Source organism: Panthera pardus, unplaced genomic scaffold, assembly GCF_024362965.1.
Source record: "Panthera pardus isolate Hobbes unplaced genomic scaffold, ASM2436296v1 HiC_scaffold_17, whole genome shotgun sequence".
Taxonomy (NCBI): domain Eukaryota; kingdom Metazoa; phylum Chordata; class Mammalia; order Carnivora; family Felidae; genus Panthera; species Panthera pardus.
Window position 1 is genome coordinate 46,472,438 of NW_026526732.1, and position 17,007 is coordinate 46,489,444.

The 17,007-nt window shown below is 38.0% G+C and overlaps 1 protein-coding gene across 3 annotated transcripts in view; it reads right to left on the reverse strand.

Annotated features, from left to right (window-relative positions):
- The window catches only part of RSPH4A (radial spoke head component 4A), a 35,069-nt gene extending 18,661 nt beyond the window's left edge, over positions 1-16,408 (reverse strand). Inside the window, exons 1-7 of one of the 3 annotated variants that reach the window (XM_019418167.2) lie at positions 15,558-16,408; positions 11,998-12,232; positions 6,347-7,087; positions 4,819-4,969; positions 3,840-3,957; positions 1,524-1,775; positions 780-1,146 (exon numbers count right to left, since the gene is read on the reverse strand). In XM_019418167.2, coding sequence (XP_019273712.2) covers positions 1,535-1,775; positions 3,840-3,957; positions 4,819-4,969; positions 6,347-7,087; positions 11,998-12,232; positions 15,558-16,234 — 2,163 coding nt within the window. In that variant the 5' untranslated portion in view covers positions 16,235-16,408 and the 3' untranslated portion in view covers positions 780-1,146; positions 1,524-1,534. Of the gene's footprint in view, positions 1-779; positions 1,147-1,523; positions 1,776-3,839; positions 3,958-4,818; positions 4,970-6,346; positions 7,088-11,997; positions 12,233-15,557 lie in introns of those variants that run through there. The other 2 variants (XM_053904544.1, XM_019418168.2) reach the window with 2 other exon arrangements.
- Between the last annotated feature and the right edge of the window lie 599 nt (positions 16,409-17,007).

A 17,007-nucleotide genomic window follows, 5' to 3' on the forward strand; every position in this document is an offset into this window, starting at 1 on the left:
GAACTGGCAGTCTGACAAGATAATTATAGAAATTAGAATTGTGATATTTTATTTTCCAAAATAATGACATTGGAGTCGAATTTTAATTTTTAAATTGGTACGTCACAGGATTTAAGAAGCACTGTTCTGTGGTATCCTGTGATATTTATTTCACAGGACATGCTAAGTTGCAATCTATTCTAACTTTCTATTTCTCTTTTTATACTTCCTTCCTTGATGAATGGAAGCTCTAAGATTTCAGGAGCAATGTCTAGTTTTTAAAAGTAATCTCAGAGTGTCCAGCACAAAGAGGATTTAAAAATACATTTTTAGGAATGGAAATAATAACTAGTTTTAGAGATGCAGTGCTATAAAAACAGTAATCTTAAGTCTTTGGATATCCCAGCTAGCCATCTCTGTGCAGATCATATAAAACCAATTTTTTTTAGGATAAAGGAGTCAGACTGAGAGCATTTTTTTAAGAAGTAACAAAAAGTATTAACATTTTGAGCGTTCCCAGTCTTTGGGCAGGTGATAGAATTATAAATCCTGTCCCCAGCAAAACAAAACCAACCCCCCCCCCACACACATATATACATATGCAATATTTGCATATAGTATCACAGACTGGTTAAAAGTACATGCTTTAATTCAGTGATTATCAGTATTTTTGGTCACAGTTCCCATTGACACAAAATATATTAAAGACCACCAAGAAGAGATTGTGGATTACATTTTACCAGGTTTGCCATATTAGAAATTAAAACTTTTTTTTTTTTTTTTTTTTTTTTTTTTTAAAGAATACACATGCTTCTATCAGCTGTAGTCATCAGAACAGTGATGTAAGAACATGTCATCTAGCCTCTGGAAAATCCATTGAGCTTCCTTCTACAAGTACATATTAATAGCTGCACGTATGAAATTCCAAACTTGACATTTTCAAGGAATGACATTTTGCACAGGAATAGTTGCCAATATTTATGTAATTATATGCTACAGTTATGTACGTAAAACAGGTTCCGGGGCACCTGGATGGGTTGAAAGTCTGACTCGATTTCGGCTCAGGTCATAATCCCAGGGTTGTGGGATTGAGCCCTGCGCTCTGTGCTGAGTGTGGAACCTGTTTAAGATTGTCTCTCTCTGCCCCTCTCTGTGCTCGCTCTCTCTCTAAAATAAATAAATTAAATTAAATTAATAAAATAAATAAAATTAAATAAATAAAAGTAAATTAAAATAAAATAAAATATAAAATAAAATAAATAAAATAAAATATAAAATAAAATAAATAAAATAAAATATAAAATAAAATAAGATATAAAATTAAATAAAATAAATAAAATAAATAAAATAAAATATAAAAAAATAAAATACAATAAAATATAAAATAAAATAAATAAAATAAAAAATAAAACAAAATATAAAATAAAATAAATAAAATAATAAAATAAAGTAAAATATAAAATAAAATAAAATAAAATAAAATAAAATAAAATAAAATAAAATCGGTTCCCCATAAGGTATATGTGGATCAGTCTTACCCAAACCTGGGCTAATTTTATTCTTGGTCATAATCATCCTCCTCTTCGTCTTCCTCAGTTTCTTCATTTTCCTCAGCTGAAAGAACAGCTGCTTCTTGTGCAGCTCTGAAAGCCTGCTCTTCTTCCACAGTAGGATCATCCATTTCTGTAATTTCTGCTCCACTGGGGTATTCTTGGTAAACTGGCGGTAGAGCTGGGGGTGTATAGTTGTCTGGACTATATTTGTGACCCCAGCCTATGTAGAAATTTTCAAACTTTCTATAAAGTTTAAAAAAGAAAGTAGGTGATTGTTATATAATTTTTCGGTAAGAAAATCGCTCCTTCTCTAAAAGTCGATCACTCTTCGAGGGTCATAATCCCATAATTTTAAAACAATACATTTTAAGTGCTAGAGATGAAATACCCCTCAATGATTCTCCTACCACAGGAAATGACTATGATCCGAACTGCCTAAGCGGATTAAGAGGCCACCAGACCCTGTCAAATTCTACTTTACACCTAGACCACAACGAGTACGTTGCTGGTATGGCGGAGGATTCTTGTGATTGGTTACAAACCTGTGTGTGATTTTTCAGGCCCAACCGCATGCAATTACAAGTTTTGCCCGACAGGCCTCACAGGGGAAGACTGCCATTCCCACACCAGACTTGATGCCCAGCCAGTGCATCGACGTCTCTAAGGGAAGCTGTGGTCAAGGACTCTGGGTCATCTGGCCTGCCGTGCTCTTTGCATGGTTGAGTTCCTAGCACAGGTGCCTTCGTTCTAGGTCTTATCTGAGGCCTTAAGCAGAGGTCTTCAGGTGCCTCTGCCACGGCCTCCTTATGGGGTTAGGGAAGGAGATATACCTCAAGGACACTTCTCCCCACCCAGACTCAGTACCGAGTACTTCTTCACTTCTAGCCCTTCCCTCCACCCTCTACCAGCTTCCTGGGCCTTCAAGGCCATAAAAACTGCAGAAGCCTGGTATCTGGGGACTCCTCAGTGAGATGACCCCCATACATACACTGATCCACTGATCTTCCTTCAGTGTGCCATTCCACAAGGGAAAACGGGACAGGGACAGTCAGAGTTTTCTCTTGCTTATCACAGTAAATGTTCACAAGCTTAACTCTTTCATTTTGGACTTGTTGCTTTAATGGCATCTCTGACATGTGACAGCTCAGCTCTCTCTCCAGCTTAGCTGAGCTTCTGACAGAGGGCTCTTAGGTGAGAAATGGAAGCATAAGACAAATGGAAGTGTATGTTCTGGGTGAGGAATAAAAGGACATTGAGTATCCTCTTTGATCCTGATTCTCTTGAAAGTGATAGTTTAAATAATACATATTTTAAATTATTTTTTATCAAGATGTCCAACAAAAACTGTTGAGATTAATTTAAACACCGCATAGAATTACCTCCATTAATCTTAGAAAACGAGTATATCTATTAATCATAGAATAAAAGCCATATTTTAGCTCCACTAATTGGTTAATTAAAAGGACAGAAGTCTGAGTTACTCTAATGTTCTAAATTTGATGCTTCACTGTGTAATACAGATGTTATCTGAATAAATCTTATGGCACACACACTTGACATGCCAACATGAATTAAAGCCATAGTAACCTGCTTCCTCCTTACCAAGCATTCCTGGCACCAGACAGCTCTAGAAACGAACACCAGTGAGAAAACAGCTCCGGTGAGAAAATAGCTTACCAGACTGCAGTGGTGTAGGCTCCCTGGAAATGATTATCTTGGCAACAGGAGGAAGCTCATCCTGGACAGCGACATTTTACCCACTGTGGAGTCTGGGGACTTCATCATCTGCCTCCAGCCTTTTGTTCTTTCTTTATCCCAGCCCAGTTTCTTAATCTGTGAAATGCGGACCTCTCTTCTCAGTTGTGATAAGAACGCATGGGGAAGATGTAGGTGCCAGTGCTGCACATAACATCTAGCTCATGGCCTGGACCTTCCTGGGTATCACCTCTCCCTACTCCCTACTCTGGGTGGACTGCCCCATGCCCTTTCCCCCTCCCATCCTGGCCTTGGGTCTCTCCCCTGGTTATTGCGAATGACTGCCCTGAACAACTACTCAGGGCAGCCTTGTCTCTTACTCTGGGGTTGCTCTAACTCCTGAGCCCAGGTTGGTACTTCACCTGGAGAAGCAGGTGAGGGAGGGGAGAAAGAAAAGAAGGAAAGAAAGAAAGAAAGAAAAGAAAGAAAGAAAGAAAGAAAGAAAGAAAGAAAGAAAAAAACAAAACTGGAACATAACATTCCAGTGATAAGTTACAATTTTTAGCACTTAAATAATCACAATAATGGCTTTGTAATTCGTCAGACACTTACTTGCCATTGGAAAAGGCATATGCCCCAGGCCAAAGGTTGGATCTAAGGACTGCAACAGCATATTGAGGAATGAGATTTGAGGATAGCCGTGTTGTCCAAGGTGGTATATTCTGGATTTCTGTAAACCAAAGAGAAATTCAAAAGCTTACCTCTTAAATAGACAAGGATCTACTGTAGTGTAACAGAGAAGCTCTTTTTGTAAATCTTAAAACACACATACTTGACATAAAAATTAAACATCAGCAGCTTAACATAAAATCAGAAGGATATTTTACGAATGTTGTGGAACAACAAATTTGATTATTTATATGCATGTATGTGTGCGTGTGTGTGTCCATCTGTGCAACAGGGAAAAGTTTTACTAAGGGAGAGGAGGCCTATGTGGTGGAGAGAATATTACTTAATGACCAAATAAAAGATTAAAATTTTCTTATTATGGAAGAGAACAAGGATTACAAGCAAAAATGTCCCAAAACCGAATAGGAAGAAACAAGAATATGAAGATAGTAGTAGATTTTAAAAAGCCACAGTACCTCATATGATACTTTACTGTAACTATGTCATGTGTTTATGGCCATATTTTATGGTCTGCAAAATGCAAGACAAGAATGATACACAAGATAACTGTCAGCATTTCCAGTGAGAGCTGCAGCCAATTTATGTTTCCTCCCTGCATCACTCCTCCACCCTCTGTCCAAGAAAGTTGGCGGTGAGGCCAGCTATATTCTCTGTTCCCCATTATCCCAAAACACATGAAGGGGAAAGAGGAGGAAATTTTGGTTATTATCCACTTTTTATAGGTAATCAACTCCCATTTGCCATATAATATAAATAGTATGTAATATATACATATATAAAAATATACTATAGTACCTAGTATATATATGGATGCTACATATACTATATCATATATGCATATATATAATCTACATAGTATATATAATATACACGGTATATTATGTAATCTGTGTAAAATTACCTAAATCTTCAGAGATTGGTGTCAAAAGAGGTGGCCCCACTTCCTGTTCTGTATAGTCAGGCTCTTCTCCTTTCTCTTCTTCTTTTTCTTCATCTTCCTCTTCTTCTTCCTCCTCACTTTTTTGTATGGGGTTAAACCAATTACAGCGGCCCTGGGAATGAGTATCACAAGATTTAGTAATCTCATGAGGATCTTGAAATATTGGAATATTTATTTGGATTGAAGCAATTATCTGCAAGATGTCCTATTGTGTGGGAATTTAACCAGTCAATCATTTATTCATTCAACATACATGCCAAGTGCTAGGTTTTTGATCGTTTATGTCTAGCAAAAAAAAAAAAAAAAAAAAATTGTACAATTTATTTCAGAAATTTGCCAACTTCTTAAAGTTACAGAACATGTAACATATATTTTAAAATTAGCCAAACGCTTGTGAAAAAATAATGCATTTTACTAATTTTTCATGTAGTTTATATGAAAGTGGTAAGGTACGATTAGTAGTAGTAATAACAAATTTTTAAATGTGATAATAAAGTCAGGTAAGGAAGCTTGGGGCTATTTTTCATTTAATTAACTCTTATCCATAGACATATTAGAGTATCTCTTACGTAGATCAAAGTGTAAGGATTTTCTGCCTGCAGATGAGGCAGCACAGCACAGTGATTAAGAGGATGGACTCTGGATCCATTCTGCCCATTCACATCTGACCCTGTTGCTTATTGGCTATATTCTCTTTGTCACATTTTCTAAACTCTCTGTCTCAATTTCCCCATCTGTGAAATAAGGATAATATGTCTTCTATACAGTTGGGAGGATTACATGAGATAATATACAGAAAGTGCTGTTAAGAGCACCTGGCAGAAGAGGTGCTATATAGCACTGCTTGTTTTCATTTTTGTTATAATATATTATTTTTCTTGGTATAAAAGCTCCATGTATTAGAGAAATAGAATAAAACAACTGTTCCCAAAACTAAAGTACCTATCTATGTTTAACATATAAAACATAATTTCATGGGGCGCCTGGGTGGCTCCGACGGTTAAGCGTCCGACTTTGGCTCAGGTCATGATCTCACGGTTCCTGAGTTCGAGCCCTGCATCAGGCTCTGTGCTGACAGCTTGGAGCCTGGAGCCTGCTTCCGATTCTGTGTCTCCTTCTCTCTCTCTGCCCCTCCCCCGCTCGCACTCTGTCTCTGTCTGTCTCTCTCAAAAATAAATAAAACGTTAAAAAATTTTTTTTAAAAAGCACATAATTTCACAACATACATAAATCGAAATCCTTACATAACTTGTCAAATTCTCCATAGAAATACTTACTTTATTTCTGTTTGGAAATAAAAATTTGTTTGAAGATCCCAGGTCTATACTACTTGGCAATTACGTAGTACCCTGTGTCTTCATTTGGTTTTTCAAAGGTTTCTTTGTCTAGGGTCTGAAGAACTTTGTTTTGTATACATTTGTACACTGTAGAGGGAATTTAACAGATATTTGCCGATTGGCTGATAGATTGAGAATTGGAAAACCCTTACCTGGGACAGAATGTGTTGCACGTGATGAACCCAATTGGATAGGGATTCCACGAGATCGATCACTTGGATGCCTTCAAAATCGGGGTTTTCTTCATAGCTGTCTCGTCTGCCTTCTACCTCTTCCTCCTCTTCTCCTTCCTCTTCACCAAACTGATAGAATCCCAGAGGACTGACGTGGGTCCCTGCTGAAATTCTGGCAATTTGTGCTCGTAAGTAATTGCTCTCATTTCCCGGGAAAGGTGGGTAGCTTATGATGGGAGCATCTAAACGCCCAGTGAAAAATTTCTTTATTTTTCTTGCAGTAACAATTTGTGCAGGCGTAACCGAGGGTAACTTCACCCATGGTCTTCCTGGTTCGTTGCAAACAAAATACACATATTTATTGGCTCCCGTCCTGTTTTCTTCTTTTGGTATAGCCTGTGGGGTCTTGTAAAAGGTCCTTGGTAATTGGTCTTCGTCATCTTCATCAGCTTCGCTATCTGCATCGTCCCTCTCTTCAATTACATCTTCCTCTTCCACATCCTCTTCATCCTCTCCCTCACGGAATTCTACTTCAGCTATAATATAATTCATTTCCAGACCCAAGATCTTGCCCCAGAAACGACATCTTTGGATGGGGTGGGTGTCAGTAAGCTGCTTGAGGGCAAGAAATATGCGATAAGTCTCATCTGTGCCCAAACCAACTCCAGCTTGTTCAAAATAAAAAGCTGACTCCATTACATTTGGGAGAGCGTTTTCTGCCTGGGGATACAAATGCTGTGGTTAATGTTTTATCTATATGAGAACTGCTTGCTTCCTGTTTCCTTTTTAAAGATCTTGGTGTTAGCTTTACTTTCTCTGGCCACCATGTCTTTGACATTTCTTGCAACATTTAGATCAAACTCTGATAATTCCTGTATGTCAATTTTTCCCTTATTACTTATAAATGTGACTTCTATTATGTCTTATACTTGTCAATTTAACAGTTGCCTTGTTATCTGTGTGTATCTTAAGTAAAGGTAATTTAAGCTACTATGAATAATAAAAATTCAACATCCTCTTTTTATAAAAAATATTTAAGTGGGCTCTTTACAATCTTGAAATAATAAAGTATAGTCTACCTCCTATATATATTTGGAAAAAATGTTTATATGTTTGTATATGTTACCATATTTTTATAAATGATAAATATTTATTATATACATATGGTAATCTATAGGGTAAATAAAAATCAATATAGCCCTCTATATAGGGTAATATACAAGATAAATAAAAGGAAAATATAATAAAATAAGCGCTCAGACATGACTTCCTTTGAAAACATAATTGAGTCAGATGTTTTCCCCTGCTTACAATAAATACTTTTGGATTTAACATAAGGAAGAAAATTTAAAAAACATTTTCATAAAAGAAATACAGAGGCATGAAAAAGCAAAGTCTCAAGTAGACTGTAAGAAAACATCTGTGAGAAAGTAGAAAATAACCTTAACTAAGAGAGGGATCACTTGCAAATTTTAGACAAATTTTAGACCTTGAAGATGGAGAAACTGAGGGCACTTTGCTATTCTTACAAATGATCCGTTCTTACTTCTACTGTAATTTTGAGGTCAAAATAAGCATAAAGACTTTTTTTCAATCCTCATCTCTTTCATGTTTGACATCTACTGCACCCCTCACTTGTTTTTCTTTTTTTTTAATTTGAGTGTAGTTGACACACAATGGTACATTAGTTTCACATATACACAAAGTGATTAGACAAGTTTCTACATTATGCTATGCTCACTACAGGTGTAGTACCATCCATCACTATACATCACTATTACAATATCATTGATGATATGCCTTATACTGTGCCTTTTATTTCTGTGACTTATTCATTCCATAACTGGAAGCCTGTATCTCCCTCTCCCCTTTACCCATTTTGCCTATGCCCCACCCCCCACTTCCCTCTGGAAACCATCAATTTGTTCTCTGCATTTATAGGACTGATTCTACTTTTTGTTTGTTTATAAATCTGTTGGGTTTTTTTAGATTCCACATATAAGTGAACTCATATGGTATTTGTATTTCTCATTCTGACTTATTTCACTTGGTGTAATACCTCTAGGTCCATCCATGCTGTCATAAGTGGGACAGTCTCATTATTTTTTATGGCTGTGTGATATTCCAGTGTCCTTATCCATTTGTCTTTCAGTGGACATTTAGGTTGCTTCCATATCTTGGCTACTGTAAATAGTGCTGTAATAAACATAGGGGTGCATATAGCTTTTTGAGTTAGTATTTTTGCTTTCTTTTGGTAAGTACTCAGTAGTGGACTTATTGGATCATATGGTATTTCTATTTTTAATTTTTTGAGGAATCTCCATACTGTTTTTACACTGGCTCTCACTCATGATCTTACTGTGCCTTCTGTAACTATTTATTCTTAGTCTCTAATTGGTTCCTTTTCCTTATTTGGGTCCTAAATATTGCTGTTTTCAAAATTTCAGCCATCGTTCAGTACTTTGTGCTTGGCATATTCCTCCCACATTACTTCAAGTGTTATGTGGGTTGTTTAAAACCCAACTCTCTTACTCTGACTTTTCTCCCATGTTCTACACCCATGTTTCTAGCCAGTTTCTAGAAATTTCAGTTGAATAGTCTACATATACCTCAAATTAAGATTGAAGTCATGTATCTCTCAAAATCTCCCTTTTTTTGTATATGTCCTATCTTTGCCAATAACATCACCATTCACTCAGTTTCCCAAATTAGAAAATTCCATTATCCTTGTTTCTTCTTTTGTACTTAATTAGTTATAGTCATATTGATTCTACCACCTAAAAAGCTGTTGGCATTACCTCCTCTTTAGTTTATTTCTACCATATGAGTCTCCATCCTGACTACTTGTCCTGTCACACAAGGCTCTGAATGCCCTGTTCTAATCTTTCTCCTTCCATTCTCCTCCACATTATCACCAGGGTTACCTTTCTAAACCACAAGACAGGCTATGCTATTTTCTAGTAAAAGCTTCTACTGACTTCCCATTGTGGAGAAGAAAAAACTTTCTTATCAATGCACAATGCACAAGAGCAGTCTGGCTTTATGCATCTTGTTTGCTTGGTTTTCATTGTTCCTTCATGCTTCACTTTCCCAAATATTAAATAATGTGTCCTGACTTTCTGTTCTTCTTTTTGCTCAGAATTTATTCCTTACAGTCTTTATCTCATGAACTTCTACTTCTCCTTCATGACCCAAATGAAATACCACCTACAGGACAATTCCCAGTAGTGGAGTTAGTCCTTCCATTCCGTTTCATAGATTGTCAAAACAACATAATAACAATTGCTGCTATCCATTGAGCTCCCAGTATGTGCCAAACCCTTCATAAATAGTACTCTCCCCTTGAGTTGTTGCCATCTGATAACTCCTGAGGCTTGTAAAGGTTTAATCATTTACTCATAGTCACACAGCAAGTAAGTAATCGAGCTAGGATCCTAATTCAGATGAAATCTTCTGTTTGCCCCACCATATGAGGCTATCTCTATTATTGCACTAATTAAACACCTTTACAGTCCTTTTTGCTTGTTTCAGTAGACCGTGAGCAACTTAAAGTCAGGAAGTTCTGTGTATATGGGTTGCCTGGGTGGCTCAGTTGGTTGGGCATCTGACTTTGGCTCCGGTTATGATCTCATGGTTTGTGAACTGGAGCCCTGCATCGGACTCTATGCTGACAGCTCAGAGCCTGGAACCTGCTTGAGATTCTGTGCCTCCCTCCCTCTCTCTGTCTGCCCCCTCTCCTGCTTGTGTTTTCCCTCTCAAAAATAAATAAACATTTAAATACATTTCTGTGCAGGGGCGCCTGGGTGGCTCGGTCAGTTAAGCGTCTGACTTCGGCTCAGGTCATGATCTCACGGTCCGTGAATTCGAGCCCCGCGTCGGGCTCTGTGCTGACAGCTCGGAGCCTGGAGCCTGTTTCCGATTCTGTGTCTCCCTCTCTCTCTGCCCCTCCCCTGTTCATGCTCTGTCTCTCTCTGTCTCAAAAATAAATAAACGTTAAAAAAATTAAAAAAAATAAATACATTTCTGTGCATATCATTTCATGTGTGTATCTTTTTCATGTGTACCTGGCATGCAGTAGGTAGTCACAATGTTTGTGAATTAATGGGTAAATGAATAAATGAACGCTAAAACTAGGAACAGGAATTCTGATGTGGTCAAAGACAGGAATAGAAACATGAACACTCTAAACATTAAGTTGGCATTCCAACTTAATGAGGTAATGAGTTGGTCACAAAGCTCACATTTCAGTGCTTCCAAGATCCATGTGTCTTTCTATTCCTGCATCTTTCTACTCTTTCAGATAGAACTTTTAATCTTCATCTCATGGCTCAGCTATTCCTGGCCCTAAAACCAATCCTACTCTTCCTTAGGAAGAATTTATCAAATCTGATTAAAGAGCTCAAGTTCCAGGACCAAAACACCTTGTTTGTGTTCCCACCCCTAGTTTCCCTAGTTTTAGGATGCAGACCCCTACTTTGTAATACTGTGCCTATAGATGGCCCAATGCCCCATTCTAATACTGGAGTCTGACTTCTCTTTGATAAGCTCCTCCATAACAGTGTCTACCTATCTGCTTAATCCCTACATGCTGATTGCCCCCAGACTTATCATCACTGTATGTGGCTATTTAACCACATGTTTGGCGTAAGATATTTTCAGAAAAGGTGCAGCCGATGTCAACTCCTTGGCACCTATCGCCTGTTCCTTCTGAGTACCCTGTATCCCACTGTGTCAGGTTGGATCCCCACACAAAGGTTGCAGAGCCCTAGATGGTGTACCTACTGTCTAGATCCCTCCCTCCTTTTTCCTGACTGAACTTTCCATCCTTTTCTGAAACTATCTTACACCAAACATCAAATTTGCAAGTATATAGGCAGATTTAAGTAGTCTAGTGGTTAACAAAACATGGAAGCTCAGTAGATGTATAGTGTAAATTACTCAGTAGTATAAATGACAAGCATATGGACATACAGAAAAAGCATGCTTGATACTATTTAAAAATATTTGGAGCTAAAATTTCTGTAGTACAACTAATTTTATTCTCTAATGATAATTTTTTATCTCTGTCGCCAGCTTTCTCTGTAAATATTTTCAATGCTTTGTCTATAGAGATTAAAATAACTATCTTATCCCTCTCCCCTCGTATCATGCCTCATTGATGTAACATGCATAATATCAAGACATAATATGAAGAAGTTGCCTTGGAAAAGAATGCAAATGACATTAGAGGTACTTCTAATTATTCTAGTAAATTAAAGGGGAAAATATGCAACTTGTTTTAAAGTCCAATTTTAAACTATCTGACATTAATCAATTCATTTAATAAATTAATAAGAAACAGCTATAGACCCAGATCTGTACCAGGTACTTTGGAAGATATAAAAGATGAAGAGATCATTTTCTCTGACATCAAGGAGCTCAACCCCACAAACATATAACAAACAACCAACCCTGTGAAACACAATGTAAAAAAATCAGAAAGTATAACAGGGAAATGTATGGTGTGAAATGAGGTTACACATACTATTTAGGAAACTATAAAAGACAGTTGATATGAATTTAAACCCACACCCACTCATCTGAAATAAAACTCTAAGACTGAGCTATTCAAATTTACAGCAGTGACTTACTATTTCATCTTCTAGTTCTTGATCAGCTCCTTCCAAATTTCCCTGGAGAAAAAGAGCCCTTTGCTTCTCTGCTATCTCATATGTTGGAAGCATCTCATTCTCATTTTGGAGTGTATCTAATTTTTTCCTAAAATGTCCCATCTTCACATCTTGGCTGATACTTTCAATGATATCCACAGCATTTTCCGGACGCTCATCTAAGACCTTGGCGAGCATATCAGAAAGATGATCATACCTACCCGAAAAGAGAAAATTCCAGATAATATCCTTGTCAAAAAGCCTTTGAAGAAGCATCACATGCAGACTCAGTTAGTTGGTTTCTAGGAAACTTCAAGAACTCAAAGCCTTCAGATATCGTAAATGGATAAACACCGTTAATTTCACCACTGCCAGAAAGAACCTATGCTAGAATTTTGCTTAAGAAATGCCTCCAATGTGAGGGGCGCCTGGGTGGTGCAGTCGGTTAAGCGTCCGACTTCAGCCAGGTCATGATCTCGCGGTCCGTGAGTTCGAGCCCCGCCTCAGGCTCTGGGCTGATGGCTCGGAGCCTGGAGCCTGTTTCCGATTCTGTGTCTCCCTCTCTCTCTGCCCCTCCCCCATTCATGCTCTGTCTCTCTCTGTCCCAAAAATAAATAAAAAACGTTGGAAAAAAAAACTAAAAAAAAAAAAAAAAGAAATGCCTCCAATGTGATATGAATATTTAACTTATTAAAACACATATTATGGCAAGATACATATTTTGAATCAGATACATTTTCACATATTATGGCAAGATACATATTTTGAATCAGATACATTTTCACATTTTATTTGATTTGAAATCTCTTAGTTATATATTTAAGAGATTAACCTTATTTTACATTTTTTCCCTTAACTTCTTTTTCATCCCCTTTCCCCTACACTCATCAAATCCAATTTGATTTCTAAATCCTGTTGACTCTTAAATATGTTCTCTTCCTTTCCATTTCCTGGACCAATTATCTACTTCAGTGGTTTTTAGACCTATAAGAAATACATTACATATTGCAACCCTTCCCCACACACAATTGAAAAATGTCATCAAATATTATTCATCTTTATTAAAATGTGATGTACTCTAACACTTTTGTCCTATTCTATTAAAAACACAGCCCTAAGGGGGCACCTGGGTGGCTCTGTCGGTTAATCCAACTTTGGCTCAGGTCATGCTCTCACGGTTGGTGAGTTCGAGCCCCACGTCGGGTTCTGTGCTGACAGATCAGAGCCTGAAGCCTGCTTCAGATTCTGTGTCTCCCTCTCTCTCTGCCTCTCTCCAGCTTGCACTCTGTTTCTCTCTCTCAAAAATAAATAAACATTTAAAAGCAACAACAACAACACCGTCCTAGGTACTTATTTCATAACTGAATTAGTGAAACTGCCTAAAAGTGGTTAATTCATTACATTTTATACTGCTCAGGTGTGTTTTTTCAAATACCAGATTTTCTGTGTGAATTTACTATTTAAGAGCAAAAAATGTCTGTCAAAGTGCTCTTCAGTTAGATAGAAATTCCTTTGTCCAATTTGCAAACTTGCCTGAATTTCTCCTCTGGCAGATAAGGATTACATCTCTCCAATTTCATTTCTAATAATTAGCTCAATTAGAATGTCTGCCCCAGTGAGGTAAATCTACTCAAAATCAGTTTCACATAGTTGTTAAGTCCTAACCTGAGAGCTTTTGCTTGCTATGTGCCATATATATAATTTCTCTCAAGAAATCATTTAAAACATATTTTGTCCTTGAGGACTTATCACTCTAGTCATTCCTGAAAACCATTCAATGGGCTTCTCTGAGATCACCGATCCACTGCTATGCAATTGTGTAGATGATATATTTCCCACTCAGCAACTGCATTAGGTTCTTACGTGGCCAAAACTAAGTTCTTGATGTTGTTGTTTTAATGCATCCTCTCCCTTATTAGAGTGAAACAAAATAGATACTCAATAACTGCCCACTTTCTACTAGTTGCCCATAACTATTATTTTTCATTTTTTCTTTATATCTTTATTTATCTAATGGGTCTCAGGAATATCAAAGAAAAAATATGCAGATTATGTGAGCAACCAATGTGAAGGGCCATTTAAAAATACATGTGAAGAATAAATCCTTCTTTCCCAAAATATTGCTATTCTTGTAGGTGAACAGAAATGGAGTTTGTTTAAAACTTCATCATGCTTCCTTAATATTTGTTCAGTATTGAAACTCCTGGAGAATGAGTCAGGATAAAAATATTATTGCTTACTAGGCAGCTGGGTTGTAACTGGAGTTCTTGATTTGCTCCAGTAGGGACCATATATGCCATTGAATTGAGGACTCTAAGTCCAAATTTTATTTTATTTTTCAGGCTTTAATATAATGTCTGCTTGTGCTTTATTTATAGTTCTTCAGGCAAGATATTGCATTGGTTTTTTAAGAGGTCCACATCTGAAAATGCCTTTGTGTCAAATTATAAAATGTGGATTTTAATTCATAGTTATAGCTTTTTCAATTTGGGAGGTTTAATAATTTGTTTTAATAGAATGGCAGAGAAGGAGGAAGCAATTCTTTTTTGTAGGCTAATTTTATTCAACAGAGCAAAACCAATGTCAGATCTTGTATTTTAGTAAGAGACTGTTTCAATTGCAACAAAAACAATATTTTTCATGGCTGTCAAATAAGAATTGCATATAAGAGATAGAGTTAAAGTCATTTTTACCAAATGGTTTTTAACTGCAGGCTCTAAAGTACTTAGAAGACAATAGTGAATATTATAGAAGATATTTATTACCTCAGAGACTTAGCATTTGGAAATAAAATAAAATTTGATATTTAATTAATATCGGTTATAAAACAATTCCATAAAGGAAAATTTTCCATTTTTATGTTTGTGTTCAGTTTTAAATTTTAGTTAACTAACTCTCAAGTATGTATGATTTTTTCTGGAATTTTAACAAAGTTTGTAAATTTATGCTTGTTATTTAACCCAGAGAATTATGACAATAAGTTCATATGAGAAATTCAAGTAGAATAACCACTAAGGATAAATCACATCCTTGAAGCTTAGTAAATTATAGTTTAAAAACTGTACTTTAGAAGAAATATTTTAAAGTGTCAATCTCAGGTTTGGGGGAAGATTTCTCACATTAAATAAAGAATTCTTCAGACTTAAAATTATTGTGATCAATTCTTCTAGTTTATCCAGGACTGAGGGTTTTCTCGGGATACAGAATATTCAGTGCTCAAATCAAGACAGTTCTGAGATAACTGAGATAATTGGTGATCCCCCCCCCCCCCCGCCTCCGCCCCCCCCCTCCCCCGCCTCCGCGCCCCCCCCCCCCCCCACCGGCCTGCAGGGGAACTCAAAACCAAGCCATACAACTACCATGATGCTCAGAGTTATTAAGCCACCAACTCTCTCTTACCAATGCAAACTTTTCAAATATATTTCCATTCACCCACAGAAACAAAGTCTCATACACAGATACACCCCCTTTTCTTTGCTAAATACACACACATACACACACACACACACACACACACACCCCTTTAACCCTTTAGGACTTACAAATTTAAGCCAGACTTGCTACTAGTCTTCTGTAGGTAAGCCTTAGCACTCTGAATGGTGATCTCAAGCATGCTGGGGGCCAGTTCAGAGACCCCAGGTTCAGCGTAATCCAGATCATAGTTACTGTTTGAGTCTTCGTCCTGAAAGACGTTAAATCTCAGCTCTTTTTGTTTAGAGTTGTTATAGTTCACATCCTCTGGTCCATACAGGTGATGTTTGGTTTGCTGAGACTGTCGGAAGGTGCTTCCCTCTGATTGGAATGTGTGAGAAGCAGTCGATTCTCCTTTATCAGACGATTGTTCCAAATGGTGGAAGTGAGGTGTCCCAGCTTCGGGATTCACACTAGTGGTTTTGTCTGACTGCCATGGCGCTGCAAGGTCCTGTCTGGCCAGAGCCGGGGGAGAAGGAGTGTAAGAGGCCTCCTGTGGAGGGGAAGGTGGATATGATGCACCTGGTCCTGTGAGGTCATCCAGAGGAATGCTGGCTCTGGACTGTGGGCTCTGAGGAGGGCTTCTGGGTTGGGGTCCAGTTTCCAGCCCCTGCTCCAATTCCAAGGGCTCAGATAACCCAGACTCAAGACCTTGGGAAGAAGCTGCTGTTACTTCTTCCCATGGCTGCCCTGCTTCCCTCGGATCTTGGTTTGCTTTTTCTCGCTTCGGGGACGTCGAGTCTTCCATGGAAAGAGTCAAGAAAAAAAATTCTGGATGAAGGAGGAGTGCAGATATGGAAAGAGGCAACGAAGGGCAGTCGCTTTGCTGAGGTCAGTTAAAGGATTTCAGGGTCCCAACTGCTCAGCAAGTTACAGCGTCCCATCTCCTTAGCAACCCAGGCAAGCAAGGGTTCCTCCTCTAAGAGAAACAATGCACACCAGTTGCCAGGATTCTAGGGAGGAGACCAAGTAAAATTAAAATCCTAGATTTGTGATTTGGTGGAGCATCTGCTCCTCTTCCTACCGCAGCCAATCCGACCTGCAGTTGACCAGTCTTGGTTGGAAACCTGAGAACCGGTCTGGCGCCGCGGGAACAAAGAAGGAGGAGCCTCGAGTCCTGATCCAGCGCTGGAGAACTTTCAGGATCTGAATGTTGCTCGGAAAGGGGCGAGTCATGCCTTCCTGGAGAGAGAATGCATTTACAGAATGCGTGTGTGTGTGTGTGTGTGTGTGTGTGTGTGTGTGTCTTTGTCAGAGAGACCCAGACCCAGGCACAGACAGACCTTGGGAATCCTGAGGTGCAGTTATGAATGAGATGGGCGGACTAGGAGAGTTCAAGACTCGCGCTTAGAAGGCAAATGTGTCTCATCTGCGCCGACCAAACTCAGGAGACTGGAGGATAAACAAGGAAGTCCACGTTTTTGCTCTTCCCCCTCTTATGGAGTGTGGCAGATGAGTAGAGAAAATATCACCTTGAAGGCGAAGGCAACGCAGAAGGTTATCCTATATAAATAATACAGT